This window comes from Canis lupus, chromosome 2, assembly GCF_048164855.1.
Source record: "Canis lupus baileyi chromosome 2, mCanLup2.hap1, whole genome shotgun sequence".
Classification (NCBI taxonomy): Eukaryota; Metazoa; Chordata; class Mammalia; order Carnivora; family Canidae; genus Canis; species Canis lupus.
The window spans coordinates 56,008,353-56,021,328 of record NC_132839.1 but is presented as its reverse complement, the minus strand read 5'-3'; the positions used below and the strand labels follow the sequence as shown (position 1 = coordinate 56,021,328).

General features: G+C 54.4%; 2 protein-coding genes across 9 annotated transcripts in view; both read left to right on the top strand.

Annotated features, from left to right (window-relative positions):
• Nucleotides 1-6,366, top strand: part of LOC140618581 (uncharacterized) — a 32,528-nt gene extending 26,162 nt beyond the window's left edge. For 3 of the 6 annotated variants that reach the window (XM_072801346.1, XM_072801369.1, XM_072801335.1), the window contains exons 3-6: nucleotides 1,131-1,172; nucleotides 2,805-2,864; nucleotides 4,839-5,040; nucleotides 5,229-5,634. In XM_072801346.1, the coding sequence (XP_072657447.1) occupies nucleotides 2,805-2,864; nucleotides 4,839-5,040; nucleotides 5,229-5,587 (621 nt within the window). In that variant the 5' untranslated portion in view covers nucleotides 1,131-1,172 and the 3' untranslated portion in view covers nucleotides 5,588-5,634. Of the gene's footprint in view, nucleotides 1-1,130; nucleotides 1,173-2,804; nucleotides 2,865-4,838; nucleotides 5,041-5,228; nucleotides 5,636-6,261 lie in introns of those variants that run through there. The other 3 variants (XM_072801365.1, XM_072801354.1, XM_072801376.1) reach the window with 2 other exon arrangements.
• A 691-nt stretch (nucleotides 6,367-7,057) lies between these two features.
• AP3B2 (adaptor related protein complex 3 subunit beta 2) overlaps nucleotides 7,058-12,976 on the top strand; it is a 33,475-nt gene continuing 27,556 nt past the window's right edge. Inside the window, exon 1 of one of the 3 annotated variants that reach the window (XM_072801210.1) lies at nucleotides 7,058-7,218. In XM_072801210.1, the coding sequence (XP_072657311.1) occupies nucleotides 7,106-7,218 (113 nt within the window). In that variant the 5' untranslated portion in view covers nucleotides 7,058-7,105. Of the gene's footprint in view, nucleotides 7,219-10,408; nucleotides 11,016-12,976 lie in introns of those variants that run through there. The other 2 variants (XM_072801201.1, XM_072801191.1) reach the window with 2 other exon arrangements.

Sequence of the window (12,976 nt, the reverse complement as noted above, 5' to 3'; positions counted from 1 at the left end):
TTTTAGATGGTAGACCTAAGTCCAACCATATCAATTATTATATGAAATATTTGTGGACTAAACAGTTTAAAGGCAGAGATTGCCAAAATGAATAAAACAAGACTATATTCTGTCTAGAAGAGCTGCACTTGAAATACAAAGAGACAGACTATATAAGTAATAGGATGGTAAAAGAACCTGCAAATGGGGAGCATGACATCAGATGCAATAGATTTCAACGCAAAACACAGTAGCAGAGATAAAGAAGGACATTTATACTAATAGAAGGTCAAGTCATCAGAAAGACATCACATGCATAAAGTGTTTATGTACCTAATAAAAGAGTTTCAAAATCCACAGAACAAACTTAACAAAAAATTTTTTAAAGATTTTATTTATTTGAAAGAGAGAGCACAAGTGGGGGGCGGTGCAGAGGGAGAGGGAGAAGCAGACTGCTGAGCAGGAAGCCCCATTTGGGACTCAATCCCAGGACTCCAGGAACATGACCTGAGCCCAAGGCAGATGCTTCACCAACTGAGCCCTAAATTCAATCAAATTAAAGGGAGAAATAGACCATCTCTCAATCATAGTTGGAAGTTTTAATATTATTAACAACTGAAAGAAAAAAACACAAAAAATCAGTAAAGACATAGATGATCTGAACATTATCAACCATACTGACCTAATTTATATTTCTAGAATACTGTAAATGTGCAAAGTAAATGTTTTTAAGTGCACATAGTATAGTCAACAAAATAGACCATATGTTAGTCGATACAGCAAGCCTCAATACATTCAAAGGGAATACAGAGTTTCTCTAACCACAATAGTGTGGGGATGGGGCACTTGGGTACCCTAGAGGGCCAGTGAGGGGATAAGTATGGGTTCAGAGAGCAAGCACAAGCAGGTGTGGAGGTAGGGGCAGAACATTATGAAGAAGAGACAGAGGATGGGTGAGGGCACCAATAACCCACCCAGACCCCAGCCTCATGGTCATTGGCTGCCACCTGCCTTCAGAGCTGCCAGGAGGGAGTGCTACTATCAAAATGGCCTAGGCCTTAAAGCTCAGGACAGAGCCCCAGGGCTTCCTGCTTGGCTTCCTTGTCTACCTGAGGGACTAATAGCTTGTCCTCCCTGCTCTGGCCCCACAGAGGGAGAGCACCTAGCAACGTGTGGAGTGTGGCCATTCCAAGGTAAGCTGCTTGGGCTGGGGGGCTGGGATTCAGGTGGGCTTACTCTGTGCCAAAGGGGAGGGATGAGCAAACCCTTTGAAAGGACAGGAAGGGTCAGAGCGGAGTATACTGAGGGCTCAAGGGAAGGGCCTGCTCTGCCCCAGTAGGGAGCCCCAACCCTTGTTCTGACTGAAGGTACCAGTTGAAGGCAGCGACCCCAGAACCTTCCTCCCCACAGAAGAACTCTGTCCAGGGCTAGGCTGAAGGGGGATGGGAGGGGTTGGAAGTTCTGGTCCGACTACAGCCCCAGAACCAAGGGCTGCCACAGTGGCCCCACAATGTCTGTACTTAGTGACAGGACCCCATTGGGTTGAGGTCCAGGGCTACCCTCATCATTCTGTTCCCCTGAAAGCCTCAGGTGAAAGAAGATAAGCTCAGGCCCCCAGAAAAGCCCCAGTGAAGTAGGCAGCATTGTCAGGACAGTGCAAAGAGAGAGGTGCTTTGTGCCCCAGTCTCTAGCTCATGGGTCGGGCCCTGCTCCTTTCCTTTCTTACAAGGAAAATGGTGGCTTGGTTCAATGAAAGCCAAAGGGAAGGGCGGCTGTTTCTCCTGGTCAGGAAGGATGCACTTCCTAGTGGGGGTGTCTGGGGGAAGGGGGCCATCGTGTGCTAGCATCATGAGAGCCGTAGTACTTGTACAGTGGTGGAGGTCAACGGCACTAGACCAGACCCTCTGGGGTTGAATACTGGTTTCTCCACCTACTAGCTTATACTCTCTCCAAGCCTTGGTTCCCTCAACTGTAAAATGGGAAAGCTAACGACATCTATTTTATGACAGTTGTTTTTAGGACTAAATGGGGTTTTAGCACAGTGTTTTGGCAGTAGATATTATTATGGGTGGAGCACCACATGTAGACCTAGATCCTCTATCTGAACGGACATCTCATCCAGACCCTGACTCAAATTCCAGGGCCCGGTTGAAGGTGGCCAGAGTGCTGCAGGGCTCCTACCTCCACTGGGGAACTTTCAGAGGGAGTCAGGGGTGGGGCCCTGCTTGCCTGGGCCTTTCCAGCTGGGTGATTCTCTGAGAGCTCTGGGCCAGGGGTCACAGGGAGGCAGCCAGCCTCTGAGGGCCCATTGTTCTTCTCTGAGCTGGGAAAGATGCCTTCTCCCCACCTCTCTTCCCCCTGATGCCTGACTCTGCATGCTCAGGAGCAGACCAAAGGTAAACAAACACTGCCGTCTCTCCCTGTGCAGCTCACAAAGAGCTCTCAGTGTCTCACAATGGTCCTGTGATTCCCAGCCTTCTGAGCTCAGTGCCTCCAGTTCACAAATGAGGAAGTTGAGGCCCACAGGGAGGAAGTGGTATATGTGATGCCCCAAATAGAGAAGTGGCTCATCCAGGATTCGGTCTCCCAGTCCTGTATCTGGTATTGCAGACTCAGGGGCACAACAAGTTCACAGCCATGCACCGACAGCTGCCCCGCCCCCCCCGCCCCCCCATGGACATACACACAGACACACACAGTACACAGCCCAGGGAGATACAAAGGGAGGGGCAATGGCCTAAACCCTCCCTCCTCAGCAGCCAGGTGATGATAGCTAGGTTTCTTTTTGTTTGTTTGTTTGTTTGTTTGTTTGTTCTCCTCCCTAGATGAGCTTCACAGGTAACTGGAGCAGCAGAAGTCCTCAGCTTGTCTTGTCTTCTCCCCAGGTGGGATGCCTGCTGCCCCAGTAGGGGCCAGGGTACAGCTGTGGCCACTACTTGGCCTAGTGTTAAAGGGGGGAGAGGGAAGCAGGAACCAAGGTGCCCTCTCTACCTGAGGGATTGCCAGAGAGTATGACCAAAGGCTGAGGGCTGTGCATGTGACTGGTTTAAAATCAAAGGATGTGGAAGGGGAGAGACCAGAGTCTAGGGTGACCATCCAGGTTTTCCTGGGTTTGGGATGTGCAACTTTCAATTTTAAAACCTGGAAAGTTCCAGGCAAACTGGGATGAGCTGGTCACAGTCTTCCACAGCTTCTAGTCTGGGAAAACAAGACCTCCAGGAATACATAAAGGAGACTACAGGCTAGGGCCGAAAAGGAAACAAGAGTGTCAGGGATGAGAGAGACACAGCCACATGGTGGTTGGCACCTCTGCAACTTTGGCTGAGTAGCACCACTCCTCGTTTGCATATGGGTTCTTCCCACCCCAGTCAAATCTGCTGGAGTCAGGCCCCTCCCTTCCAACAAAGACACCCAGAGACCCGGGAGTGGTGGGCCACTTCTTTGGAGGTCCTTGCCAGCCTGGGATGGGTCAGTGCTCAACAGGCCCCAATTTTCACCTTCTTTCCTGGGGAACCGTCTCAGACCATATCTCTGGCACAGCCCAGGAGGCCATCTTTCCAAGTCCCTAGATGGCTCTGTTCCCAGTAGATATGAGAAACCTCTTCCTTCCATATAGGGAAACGGAAGGTAAAGGTGACCAGACACACAGCTGTGTGCCTTGGTTTTCTTATCCTGAAAACAGGGATACTGTCCCTTTTTTGTAGAATTGTATTAAACATCAAATGAGCAGCTGCTCAATAGAGGTTTGCTGCGGAGCCTGTTGGAGGAGATGCCTCTCTTGGGTCCAGAGGTCATTTGGGTTTCTGTTTCTTTTTTTTTTTTTTTTTAATTTATTTTTTATTGGTGTTCAATTTACTAACATACAGAATAACCCCCAGTGCCCGTCACCCATTCACTCCCACCCCCCGCCCTCCTCCCCTTCCACCACCCCTAGTTCGTTTCCCAGAGTTAGGAGTCTTTACATTCTGTCTCCCTTTCTGATATTTCCCACACATTTCTTCTCCCTTCCCTTGTATTCCCTTTCACTATTATTTATATTCCCCAAATGAATGAGAACATATAATGTTTGTCCTTCTCCGACTGACTTACTTCACTCAGCATAATACCCTCCAGTTCCATCCACGTTGAAGCAAATGGTGGGTATTTGTCATTTCTAATGGCTGAGTAATATTCCACTGTATACATAAACCACATCTTCTTTATCCATTCATCTTTCTTTGGACACCGAGGCTCCTTCCACAGTTTGGCTATCGTGGCCATTGCTGCTATAAACATCGGGGTGCAGGTGTCCCGGCGTTTCACTGTATCTGTATCTTTGGGGTAAATCCCCAACAGTGCAATTGCTGGGTCGTAGGGCAGGTCTATTTTTAACTCTTTGAGGAGCCTCCACACAGTTTTCCAGAGTGGCTGCACCAGTTCACATTCCCACCAACAGTGTAAGAGGGTTCCCTTTTCTCCACGGTTTCTGTTTCTTCAGCTCAACTCGGGTACATGCAAGTCCCAGGTGTTGCCTCCAGGGAATGGCAAGATGGGAGATGGTTGAGGAAGGGGATACTGAGGGTGGTGAGAGTGGGGGGAGGGAGATTGGAGAGGATGGAATTTAGGATGAGAAGAACACACTGGATGAGGAGCAGGTCCCAATTGCTGGGAACCGAGGGGTTCTCAGCAGGCTCAGGGTAGGATTCATTCGTGATGCCCAGGTCTCTGGCATTCTTCAGCACACAGAGGCATGGATCTCCTTGGGCCCTGAGAGGCCCAGCTGACCTGCTGCCCTCCTGCCCAGTGGAAGGAACGGGCTCCCCCATCATCCCGGCCTGTGCAAACAAACCCCCGGCGGTCTGGTCCCTGTTTCCTCTCAGGCCCTGACCGGGGCAGTCAGCACCATTAAGTTCTTCCTCCCTGAGGCTTTCCTGGGTCGCCACTTCGAGACCGTGGAGTTGGAGGGCAGCGAGCCCGAGCCAGGAGACCTCTTCCTGTTCAGGCTGTTGTCCCCCACCGGACGCTGGTGCGGGGCCCACGTGGGTGTGTACTGTGGCCACGGGGAGATCATCCACTTTGAAGGTGAGCATCTCCGGCTGGGACACCAGTGGGTGGGGCAGCGAGAACGAAAACCGGGTTCCATGCTGGAGGTGCGGGTCTCTGAAGATGGGCGACCCAGCACGCAGGGTGCAGGGCTCAGGGCCCCCAGGGCCTGGGAGATTTGGCTGCAGGATCAAGGCTGATCTGCGCCCACTGGGCGACCCCTGCAGGGAGGAATGTCGCCGGCCAAGGGCCTCACCCGTTACTGGGCTCCTATGAAGGCATCGTATCCAAACAGGGGCAGCGCTCAATGCTGCGCTCCCGCTCGCTGTGGCGTGTGCTGCGTAGACGTGGCGGCGTGGACCGCGTGGCTCTGGAGCACCGCGTGCGGGAGGCAATGGATGCGGACCCGCCCCCATATCACCCCACGCGCAGCAACTGCGTGCACTTTGCGCTGCGTCTGCTGGGCCCCATGCCCATCCCGGACCCCCTGCAAATAGATAGCGGTCCTATTAACTCGGTGAGTGCTGCCCAGCTACCCTTGCACCACCTCACCTCACCTCCCAAGCCAGTTAACAAATGCCGCTAACCAGTGTGCTCCTGCAAAATTCACACTTTCCCTCCCAGCCCGGGCCACGCTCCTCAAACACAAGGTCCACTTTACTCTGGCAGACCCAAAGCACCCAGAGGGAAACTAGGCCTGCCAGCTCGTGGAGATTCCACTTCTCTGAAACTCTTGGGCCCACTCCAGGAAGGCCCCAGCTCACAGATCTTGGCCACATCTGTTTCCTTCAGCCTACCAACTTCTAAACCCAGGCGCTGCCCTGGTCCTTGTTACCCTCCATTCCCATTCCCCCAGGGGAACCTGCCTATGGAGCCATCTTCCTGGGCCCTGTCCGTTTACACCCAGGCCCACAAATTCTGGTTCTGGAGACACTGGGATCCTAGTCTATAGATTAAGACTCAGCCCTATAAACTCTTCTTCTCACCGCTTCTTCTGCTCACCAAGTCAAGCCCTCTTCACCTCCTCCTCCAAGCCCAGGGAAGAGACCCCAGCCATCCAATCCGACGCCCAAACTCACGCCCAACTAGATCCCACCCCTTTTCCAAACCTGGCCACTACTTTCTAGATCCAGGCCGTCTTTCCTTGGGGGTACTTCTGGCCTTGGGAACTGAGCTGGGGGCCTACATGATCCAGGGGTCCTGACTGTCACACCAGACCTTACCCTAGCCTCTTTCTTCCCTCTCTCCCTTCCTTCCTAGGTGTCGGTGGACTTGAACTTGGCTATGGACTAGGTGTGATCTTAGGCCCTCCTGAATAGGCACGGGGCCTCAGAAATGGCCATTAAACTATTTTGCAAAGATGAATTCCGGGCTCACTGCCGCTTTTATTCAGTCTCCGTTTCTCTGCCTGCAGCCTGCTGTAGGCTCCTCACTAGGACAGACCTCCTTAAATTCTGTCGCGTTCAGGAACCCCCCACCCCCACCCCCGGCTTCCTGGTGAGAAACCAAAACACCACCAGAGAGCCCAGATTTTGCAGAAAAGATGTTGCAGGGAGACGGAGGGGCCTGGGTCTCTGAAGTGGGTCTCGGGGTGCAGTGCCTCGTTCCCGCTCTAGGACCGCCCCCCAGCGCTGTGACACAGCCTCCTCTTCAGTCCCCTGCTTTCCTTCCTCTGCGTGGGCTAGCGTGTGTGGCTGTGTCTGGAATGAGCGGAGCCCCTAGAGGCCCTTCCACCGAGACCCTGTGGTCGGGAGGGGGAAGGAGGGCGCTCTGCGTCTCCAGGAAGGCTGTGCCACCCCCAGTCCAGCGGCGGGGCGCGGAGGTGCATCCAGTCCTACTGGACCGAGGCTTCCCGACGGGGAGGGGGAGGGGGCGGGGATTTCCGAGGCCTGCGGGCGGGCCCGGCCCCCCAGGCTCAGCCCCGCCCCCCGCGGACACGCCCTCCGCTCCGCACGCGCCGGTCCCTTTAAGAGCCTCTCGGCGCGGCCCGGATTGAGAAATCAGCGCTCGGCCTCTGCCCGCGCCGACTGCGGCCTCCGCGGAGCCCGGCCCGCGCTGCTTCCCCGGCCCCGGCCCCGGCCCCGGCCTCCGCCCCAGCCGCCCCATGTCGGCCGCCCCCGCCTACGGCGAGGACAAGGGCGGCTCCGCCGGCCCCGGGGAGCCCGAGTACGGCCACGACCCGGCGAGCGGCGGCATCTTCTCCTCCGACTACAAGCGGTGAGGAGCCCGCGGCGCGCCGGCACCATGGACAGCGCCCGGCCGCGCGGACCGGAAGCCCGCCCTGCCCCCTCCCCCTCCCCCTCCCCCTCCCCCTCCCCCTCCCCGCGCCCGGCGGCGCCCGGGCCCTGCACCCCCCTCCCCCCCCCCCCCCCCCCGTCCCCAGCCTGTCCCCAGCCCGTCCCCGCGGCCCCAGCCCTGCCCCGGGGCCCACCAGGAGGGCCCGACCCCGGCCCCCCAGCCCCGGGCGTGCCTGCAGTCTGTGGGTTCGCACGACAGCTTCCCCGCCCCTTCCACGCGGGGCGAGCTGGCTCCAGAGGACCGTGGGGGAGGCTCAGCGTCGGTGAGCTGAGCCTGGGGCCTGTCCGGGAAAGCTGGCCCTGCGTGTGCCCTCCGAGCCTCCCGAGCCGGGCCTCTCCTACGGATCGTTTCCCTGGTTCTGGCCCCACGCTCAGGCCCCCAGCTCCCATCAGGCTGGCGCTCACACACCTGCTTCCCACTTTGCCCCTGGAGTTCCGCCCTACGAGGTCTTCCCACTCTTGCCCTCCACCTTTGGCTCATTCTTTGGTTCTTTCCTTTATCTGTAAATCCTGAAACCAGCATTTTTTAAAAAATATTTTATTTATTTATTCATGAGACACACAAAGAAGCAGAGACGTGGGCAGAGGGAGAAGCAGGCTCCCTGTGAGGAGCTTGATGAGGGACTCGATCCCAGGACCCCGGGATCACGGGGAGGGCCCCACCCTGGCCCTCTCCGTAGGCCTGCAGCCCCCTTCCCGACCTGAGGCAAAGGCAGATGCTCAACCACTGAGCCACCCAGGCGCCCCATGAAACCAGTATTTTAAGGGGGTTCTATGTCCATTCTTGTCCTAGTCACTGTGAATGCAGGACCATTCTCAGTCCTCGTCCTCTAGTGGCTCTAGACGGGAGCACAGAGGAAGAATCCATGCTGTGGAAGCAGTCAGAGGGAGGGATGCGAGGAGCTGGTGCCTGGCCTGGAGAACAGAGGCAGGGGAGCATGAAGGGTGTTCTAGGCAGAGCAAAGAACTGGTAGGGAGAGGGGAGATGGAGAGCCAGGCTTTGTAGGTGCTAGTGGGATATGGCCCAAATCGTTGTGCAATCCTCTGGAGTGACCAGAAATGAGGGTTCTGAGCAGGTTATACAGATTTGCATTTTAGGATTCTAGGCTGAATTATGCAGAAGAGATTGGGGTGTGCTAGTTTGAGCAGGAAACAAGGGGTGGTGTGGAAGTTGGGGGAGGGGACATGATGGTGGGGGGGGCAGAGGGGCAGAGGATTTGAGGGCTTTTGAGACTGTAGAAGTCACAGACCTGATTAACTGGGGGAAGAAGGTAAGTATAATACTCAGATTACTATTTCTTGTAACTGGATAGATGGTAGTGCCTTACAGTGTGTTTGGAAATAAAGATGTTACAAACAAATTTGTGAAAATAATTTGGAGCCCAGCTTTTGAGAGCCTGAGATTGTAAACTCTGGGGGGTATTTAAGCCTAGGAGCTAGGAGATTTTAGGATTTGGATTCCAGGACAGATTCTTAACATATATATATTTAAATAAATATATTTAATATATATATAAATAAATATATTATATTATATTTATTATATTATATTATATTATATTATATTATATTATATTATATTATATTAAAGCCACAGAAGGAAGTGAAGGTAACCCAGGGATATAAAATGAGTACAGACGGTGCACAGATAGGAACTTTAAAGACACAGACATTAGGGATGACCAGAATGCAGTGGAAGAGTGTTTCAAGGTAACTGAGAAAAAGTAAACTGAAGGCATCATGCGGTTTCAAGGAGGCAGCAATCCATAATGTCAACCCAAACAAGGGAAAGAAATCACGACCATTGGCTTGACAAAGAGTCGGTCAACCTCTCCCTGTTCTGCTCCCCACTTCCTGTTCTGTGGGACAAGTCTGGCGAAGTCAGAAGAGGGGGAGCTGGGTTATTTTTCCCCAACATTCTATTACGAACAATGTTAAACATACAGAAAAATTGATTTTATAATACAAGGAATACATACATACCCTCCACCTAGATCCAACCATTGTTGACATTGTGCCATGTTTGCTTTATTTATTTTTTATTTTTTAAACATATTTTATTTATTTATTTATTTATTTATTTATTTATTTATTTATTTATGAGAGACACACAGAGGCAGAGACATAGGCAGAGGGAGAAGCAGGCTCCCTGCAAAGAGCTCGATGTGGGACTCAGTCCCCAACCCCACCATCACGCTCTGAGCCAAAGGCAGATGCTCAACCGCTGAGCCACCCAGGCATCCCTGCTTTATTTTTTTTTAAGATTTTATTTATTTATTCATGAGAGACAGAGAGAGGCAGAGACATAGGCAGAGGGGGAGGCAGGCTCCCTGTGGGGATCCCGATGCAGGACTCCATCCCAGGACCCCAGATCATGCCCTGAGCCCAAGGCAGATGTCCAACCGCTGAGCCACCCAGGTGCCCCTCAGCCCTAAATTCTTATCAGCGTCTCAAACCAGGTTAAAGTGAATAAAGGAGCAAATAAGAGATAAATAAATAAAACACAGTGAATGGGAAATTTGGTTTCCAGAAGTTTGTAAAGGGGAGAGAGAGAGAGAGAGAGAGAGAGAGAGAGAGAGAGAAAGAGTAGCTGGAGATAATTAGTTCAAGAAGGTTTATTTTATTTTTGCTGTTACTTTTGCTTATTATCTGTATGGGGAGCCTGGAGCAAGTCTAACTGCTGATGGGAAGGAGCCAGTTGTGTGGGAGAGGCTGAAGGGAACTGAAGCAGGCCTGGACCCCTGGGTGGTGGGAGGGGAAGCCTACAGAGCTGCCTTTGAGGAGGATCACTGCCCACGGGGAGGAGAACAGGAGAGGAGACGCAGATGTTTGGGAGCTGCAGGGGATTTTATCTGAGGCCTTTCATTTTTATGAGAAACAGGTGGTGAAGCTCTCAGAGCCAGAGAGCAAGGCTGTGGGTGGGGATTTGAGGCACATTGAGCAGGTCTGAAATCCAGCGAATAAAGCCAACTACTCCTGGCAGGGTAGGGGCAGCAAGGATGGGAGGGCCTTAGGTATGAGAGAGAGAGCAGCTAGAGGGACGGGCTGGGGGGCTGGGCCAGGTGGGGAGGAAGTAGAGACCAGAGAATACTGAGAAGGAAGGAAGGAATCAAGGACCTGGCTCCGGGTTCGGGTCAGAGTGGGAAGGGGGTGTACAGGGTTTCTGAGGAAGAGCAGTTCTGGGGAGGCAGGGGTCCAGATGTGGCAGGAGAGTGGGAGTGAGGAGGGCATCCCTCACCTCTGTCTGGATCAGCTCCCCTGGCCCACAGGCCAGAAATAGGGGTGGTTTACTCCCCAGTCCCTGCCGTCCTCCCCATCTGGAGTCCTATCTCTGAGCCACGAAAAGGAAACCAGAGCCTCCTTCCCTGCCAGTGTCTGGTTTCTGAGTTTCGGGGGCGGACCGTCTAGGACAGGGACAGGCGTCCCTGGCTCCCTGGTTGGCTCAGTCTCATCTCAGAGCAGGACCCGGTGCCCCATGCAGCGATTCCTGCAGCTCCCGGGGGCTGTGGTGAGGCCAGGGGGCAGAGGGGCTGGCGCAGCTGACCAGGAGGCTGCCAGCCCTGTGCTGGCCCCTGAAGGCGGGCCCCCACCCTGGTACCAGGCCCTGCAGCCTGAGGAGCTCCGGTGGCTGCAGGCCCCCGAGGAAGACACAATCCCGGAGGCGTCCCTGGAAGGGCCTGGCCCGGAGCCTGGCCAGAGCCAGAGCCAGCCGCTAAGGTACAGAGGAACTCCCAGGGCCCCTCACCCCCATGCCAGGAAGGGTGGACAGCTGCTGCTCTAGCTCAAACTCCACCTCCCCAGGAGGAGGTCTAGGTGGGTGGGGGCATCAGGGGTGCAGTGTGGGGGCTGAGTGTATGAGGCGATGAACATAACTCGGGCAGCTCTGGCAGGGGGGGATAGTGTTATGGTTCCACCTGGACCTTCCCCCTCCCAGGTCCCGGCTGCAGTGGGCTCTGGGTGAGGTTTGGAGACAGGCTAAGATGCAGAGTTTGGGCAGCCCACCCCCACTTCTAATGGGTTGGGATTTGGTGGTGAGGAGAGGGAGGAAGGTGTATATCAAGGAGGTGAGCACGTCTGGCCTCAGTGTCTGGGTGGCTCTGGCCACCCCCTGGAGAGTTCCTCGGCCAGGTCAGGCCAGGGGTCAGGGCAGAGAGAGTGCGGTGTAAGGGGATCTGACCACAGAGGCTAATGTTTCATGGCTTCGGAGCCTTGCTGTGCATCCCTCGCTCCCTCTCCCTCTCGGGCACACAAGATGACGGCCCGGGGGTGGTCACATCCCAGGAGGGGGCTGATGTCTGCTCATGGGCATTTGACAGTCCTGCCTGGCTCCCTGTGCCATGTACCCACAGGCCCTCCCCTCCCTCAATTCTCCTTGGCCGGCTGGAGCCTCCAGGGCCTGGAGTATTTGCACCAGGCCGGGAGGGTGGGAGTAGTATGGGTGCTGCAGCACGGCCCCAGGGGTGGTGCATTTGACAGGGGCCTGTGGCATTTCTAGGAGTGGTGAGGACACTCCGGGTGAGGAAGTCTGCTTTAGAGAACACCCAGGCAAACTCCAGCTGCTCCCAGTCAGGTCACCCAGGCCCACCCCTCAGGAGGAGGCCGGAGGGTCCATGAGGCTGCCTGTGTTTGATCCTAGAAGCCTAAATTCATCTTCCAGCATCTCAAATAGGAGTTGACTGGACACTGGGGAATGAGGCCAGAGTGACAGTTTTGTCGAGAGGGTGTATGTGTACGTGGTGTGTGTTGTGGAGGGGCTTGGGTGTGGGGGTGCATTGGGTGGGATGTGCACATCCAGATGGGGGTGTGGGGGGGAATGGAGAAGTCTTGTGGGAATGTGTGTGTTTGTGGGGGTCTAGGGATGTGGGTGTGAGGTATGTGTTAATGCATATGTGGGTATATGTGTGTAGAGTTTCTGTGAGAAGTGTCTGAACATGTGGTGTATGTGTCTGTGATTGTGTGTTTCTCCAAGGGTCGTGGGTGTGTATGAGTTTATGTATGAATTGTGTGTGTCTGGGGGTACAGGTGTGTCTGGGGATGTGTGGATATATCTATGGGGTGGAGGTGTGGGGGTATGGGTATGTCTAGGGGTGTAGGTGTGAGGTGTGTCTGGGTGTGAGAATGTCTGGGGTCCAGGTGGTCTGTGGGTTGTGGGTATATCTGGGGGTGTGGATATGTCTGGGGTACAGATGTGTCTGTGGGGGGGATGTGGGGATGTCTGGGGTACAGATGTGTCTGTGAGGGGTACAGTCGTGTCTGTGGGGTGCAGGTGTGCCTGTGGTACGTGTGGATGGTGCTGGAGCATGGAGGGGGTATTGGGATGTGTGGGTATTTGTGGGATGTGTGCTGTGAGCTGTCCATATGGTGGAATGTGGCAGTTCAGCGGCCTGCACTCATACTCGGGGACCGGGGTGCCCAGCGTTTATCCTCCCACAGCCCTAATGGTGCCCATGCTCAGCTGCACCGTCTGGGCCTCCTGTACCCCGTGGGCTTGAGCTCAGCCTGCAGGAGTGGACCACCTGGCCTGTGTTTGGGAGAGTGAGAAGATCCTCTGATCTGGGGGCGTTTAGATGAGCATGGCTGGGGCTGGACATTCTTCTGCCTTCTGTGATGACTAGCAGGTCTTCTGTGTCCTGGAAGACATTAGCTTTCTATCCTGCTTTCCACCAAAAAATCTGTTC